Source organism: Micropterus salmoides, unplaced genomic scaffold, assembly GCF_014851395.1.
Source record: "Micropterus salmoides isolate LMB-PRFRI ecotype aquatic unplaced genomic scaffold, ASM1485139v1 Ms_hic_scaffold_289, whole genome shotgun sequence".
Taxonomy (NCBI): domain Eukaryota; kingdom Metazoa; phylum Chordata; class Actinopteri; order Centrarchiformes; family Centrarchidae; genus Micropterus; species Micropterus salmoides.
The window spans coordinates 5,008-9,819 of NW_024042139.1; the positions used below are offsets into that span (position 1 = coordinate 5,008).

Here is a 4,812-nt window from a genome sequence, read left to right on the forward strand (position 1 = left end):
CTGTGACTTCCCCTTTTCCCAATGGTCCTGTCTACGACCTTTTAAGTTTTACTGCAGCAAGCGCTAACATATACACTGTTTTGATTTGTCTCCTCTCCTGGGACATACTGCATAATACAGCATTAGTTAAAGAGGTCATATTATGCTCATTTTCAGGGTCAAAATCTTATTTAGAGGTCTACCAGAACAGGTTTACATGGTTTCATTAAAAAAAAAAAACATCATATTTTCATACTGCACATTGCTGCAGCTCCACTTTTCACCCTGTGGGTTGAAGGCTTCATTTTAGCTATGGAGTGATACATCTTGCCTCTGCAAGATCTTTGTTGAGAGTTGCACATGCGCAGTTCCTAGTTAAGGACTACTAGCCAATCAGAAGCAGAGTAGGGCGTTTCGTGAGAAGCCAGTAAACATGGCTTTGGTTTAGCTGTAAATTTTCCCCTTAACAGCTTAGCAACATGGACTGGAGCAAGAGTTTCAGAGGGAACATTTTGATGTGACGTCACAGGGATAAAAGGGAAAAGGCTGGACTACAAACAAGCTGTTTTCAAGCAGTTCAGAGCAGAGTTTCCTATTACATGCAAAATATATCATTCTGACATCAGCTTTCCTTCCTCTGTTGTTAAATCTGCAGGATGCGTGAGGACATGTCCACCATGGTGTGCGTGAAGGAGGAGGAGGACCCTGGGGAGAAGCTGTCCCAGGATGAGATCATCTCCCGGACCAAGCAGGTGATCCAGGGGCTGGATGCCCTGAAGCAGGAGCACCACTCCATCCTGGACGGCCTGCTGGGAACGCTGCGCTGCCTGAAGCAGGATGAGGAGGGAGTCCTGGTGGAGGAGAAGTCCCACATGATCCGCAAGTCCCTGGAGATGCTGGAGCTCGGGCTGAGTGAGGCACAGGTATGTCTCTACAGCTTCCCAGAGTCTGCCAGTCTTGATCACTATCAACTGAAACAGCAGGCTTGTTCTTCAACTTGTTACGGTGTCACTATCCTCTGAACCAGCTGTCCTGTCAGCCACAAGGCTCCGATTAAAATTGGACATTCAATGTAGAAAAAGTTCAGGTAGGCTCCATAGGAGGCGTTACATACCGTAAAACTTCCATTAATAACCAAGTCAATAGCCGCCTACTCCGTTAACTGGCCTGCTGTGGGGTAACGTTATGTGTAATGTTAAAACCTGTTAAAGCCCGCTGGGTTGCCCGCTTTAGCTAGTTCTAAGCTGCTTAGATCATGAATACAAGTATAAATATTTCTACTTTTGAGAGTATGGACATGCTACATATCGTTAGATCGGTTAGATTCTCCACAGTTCATTAGTTTAGTTCATTTACAGAAACAATTAGCCCCAAAGCCTAACTCATTCAGATTTATCGGCATGGTAAACAAGAAAAAAAAAAAAAGTGCAGACTCCCTACCTTTGAACTGTCGTTACATCCGTATGTGTCCATTCCTTTATTATTTATATTCCTTTAGTCTGTAAGGGTCCACTGATCAAAAGAATCAAAACAGCTTCTTTATAAAAATTCATCCAAGTTTTTAATACTGTCACATGAAGTCCATTGCTCTCTGCTCTCTTTTCTCTGCACACCCTGCACCTGTTGTTGGGTATGCTTGTTTTCGCCAAAATTAAAGTGCATAAGCCATCTGTTGGAGCGTATTGATATTATTAATAAAGTAATATTCATACTGTTTGAAATAAACTTTTTCTTAGTAGCCTATTTTAGCTTTGTGCAAAGGAATTAAAGGCCTGTCCCATATGGACGGTCCAGATATAAGCAGGGTCAATTCAGTGATTTTAGCAAATAAAAGCCCGGCTATTAATCAAAGTTTTACAGCAGAAAGAACATTTGATTCATGAGAATTCAGACTGACAGACTTCAAGAATATTCCAGAAACCTTAAAAAATGCTGCCGGTGTGAAGTGACCTTTAGCTGACAGCAATCTGTCTTGCTGTAGTGATGCAAATAATAACAGACCAAGAAAACAAAGTATACACATAAATTCCAGTGCAGATATATAAGTTTAAACACCCCTGTGTCACCCTTTTATTTATCTTCTAAGCTCAGAAATAAAACATTTTAGAAATACATAATTTTCAGAGAAAGTTTAAGCTAACAATCAGTTGTGTCATTTCCCAGTTGGCAAACATCGGCCAGTGAGTCACTGATGACTCACTGTCGCAGCATCTCCTCTCCATCTCCCAGCAGGCTTTGTCTATTAAATATACAATACACTGCACCATGCAGACTTTAATATCCACCTTCAGCTTTTTGGGTAGCTTGCAGTTGTGCTGAAGTACAGTGTGATTCACATTTTTCTGCATCATTTTCCTCCTGGCACCTCTAATGTCTTTACACTTCAAACTCTTGGTCTAATTACACCCCTCCAGCCTCTCACCTTAGACCGTATACTCTTTGGTGTATGCTTTTACCCTAAGGGCCTCACGGTAATGTACACATTTTTGGCTCTGGTGGGGAGTGTACACCTGGCAGTTTAGTTTTAGTTCTTTATTTATATTTTGGTATTGTGATCCTTTTTTTGAGATACTCTTGAATATCACAGGAATAAAAAGTTTTGGTATAAATGTTTTATACAGCCCCAGTCAGCCTAATGCTCAGCCCAGGGTCATCTGTAAAGGACTAGGAACTAATATAAATATTATTACCCCAATGTGTTTTGGTTTTTTTGGCGATACCTGAATTTATGTCTTCTTGATAACTCCACGATCCAAGCTATGTGGTTTTATTTGTATTATTAAATTACGAAGCAACTCTTTGTGTGTTAAGAAAAACCTGCTCCTTTTTGTCCAGGTGATGATGGCGCTGTCGAGCCACCTGAGTTCGGTGGAGTCGGAGAAGCAGAAGCTGCGGGCTCAGGTACGCCGGCTCTGCCAGGAGAACCAGTGGCTGAGGGACGAGCTGGCCGGGACGCAGCAGAAACTGCAGAAGAGCGAGCAGAGTGTGGCCCAGCTGGAGGAGGAGAAGAAACACCTGGAGTTCATGAACCAGCTGAAGAAGTACGACGAGGACTTGTCCCCATCTGTGAGTCCTCAGGTCTTCTTCAGAGTGTGTTATCCTGCCCACATGTTTGACCAGACATCTTATGACTGAATTAGAATTACAAAACAAAGAAACTCCAGTGACAGGGTAGGGATACACCGATCTGACACTATGGATCTGTATTGGCAGGGATACTGACCTTATGAAGCAGATCTGGTATCAGCCAGAAGTGTTTTTTTCTATTCATTACATTAAGTTAGTTAGAGAGGCCATGGACTTTTTTACCACCGCAATCCTTGACCTCATGTCAAAGTTAATTTAGGGATACCTACAGATTTTTAAATTGGGGGTAGAAAGTACTTGAATTGTATCAGTAATCTGTATCTGTGAACCCTGAGTCATGGGTTAGAGGGGAAAAAGTCTGATCGACGCATGCCCAGCCAGAGGACAGATGAAGGGACTCCAGGCCGTTCACATGACGTCGACTATATATATATGGTGACTAATCGGTGAGAACAGATAGAAATCCCCTAAGATTCATGACAAGAATGCATCACATTCAAACTAGAAAGGGCAAATTAAGCCTTACTTCCTCCAGAATAGTTAGCATTGTTTCTTGATGTAGTTTTCATTCCTTAAGTTTTATTTCTCGGTGTACCTTCTCTCCCCACTGATTCCTTCCATTTTGTCTTTTAATTCACTTCCTTGAACTCGGAGTCAATTTTAAAGTTATCAATATAAACAATCTCGAGTATTTTAACTCTTTGAAATGTGCTTGACGCGTCCCGGCCTACAGACAACTATGTCAGTAGATAAATAAGTAGTGTGTAATGCTCTCCTACGAATTTAAAGAAGATTGGGTCAGTTCATTCATTGTCTTCTATTTCTGTCCGCCTTCTCTCCCGTCTCCTCCACTCCCTCACTATCCTCTCAGGAGGAGAAGGACTCTGACTCCAGTAAAGAGCTCTGGACGATCTCTTCCCGGATGACCAGGACGACCAAGCCCCAGGCAGTAAGTGTTCCACATTCCTCCTCTTCCCTCTACGCAGGCATTTTCAGTCCTGGACCCAATATGTTTAATGTAGTTCCTGAACATAGATGTGATTGTAGGGCTGCACTTGTCACGTGGCCACAGAAGTGAAGCAGGTCTGTGACCCAGATTAAGTCCTAAATGTTTAAAGCAATAGCAGTATTGCATATTCTGAAAGATGGTTACCTGAAGTGTGTTATAGAATAGTTGAAGTTCCACAACATTAACACTTAGCAGTTGAAGGCTGTGACTATGATGTGCAGGTTTGTGTTCGAAATTAGATATTATTTTTTTCTTGATGGTGGCAGTCATTTTTAAAATGTCCCTGCTGTAAAATTGATTCATCCTCTTGGAACAAAACTTAAATCTTTTGCACCAACAACGCCAATAAACCTAAATCTAGTCAGTGGATGTCCCCAGAGTCGGAATATATCAAACAATATATGGTGGTAGATTTTCTCCTGCCATGCATCGCTTTTCTGCACTTTTCCTAAGCCTTATAAATCTTTGTTTCTTCATCTCTCTCTACTTACACTTCCCCTGCCTTGCTCTGCCACTCTCTCACACATGCACACACCATTTTTTCTTTGCTCCCACTCTTCATGCCACCCCTTCCCGTGTTATGGGGTTGTCTTTCAGTAGCTCAGTAGCCCAGACAGTAAAGCTGTGTTGGCTGTAAAGGCCCATTAGTCAGGACCTATTTAGCCTGGAGGGAGGCCAACTGGGGAGAAAACCTCCCACCAGATTGGTTTATAGTTCCAGGATTTCTACAATGTGTC

The 4,812-nt window shown here is 42.3% G+C and overlaps 1 protein-coding gene across 1 annotated transcript; it reads left to right on the top strand.

Moving 5' to 3' along the window:
• Nucleotides 1-615: 615 nt before the first annotated feature.
• Nucleotides 616-4,015, top strand: klc4 (kinesin light chain 4; the record flags this gene model as incomplete). Its single annotated transcript, XM_038692093.1, is given in 4 exon segments — nt 616-902; nt 2,815-3,045; nt 3,938-3,965; nt 3,968-4,015. Coding segments are annotated over 4 exon segments (574 nt in total), but the record flags the coding sequence as incomplete, so codon positions are not given.
• Nucleotides 4,016-4,812: the final 797 nt, after the last annotated feature.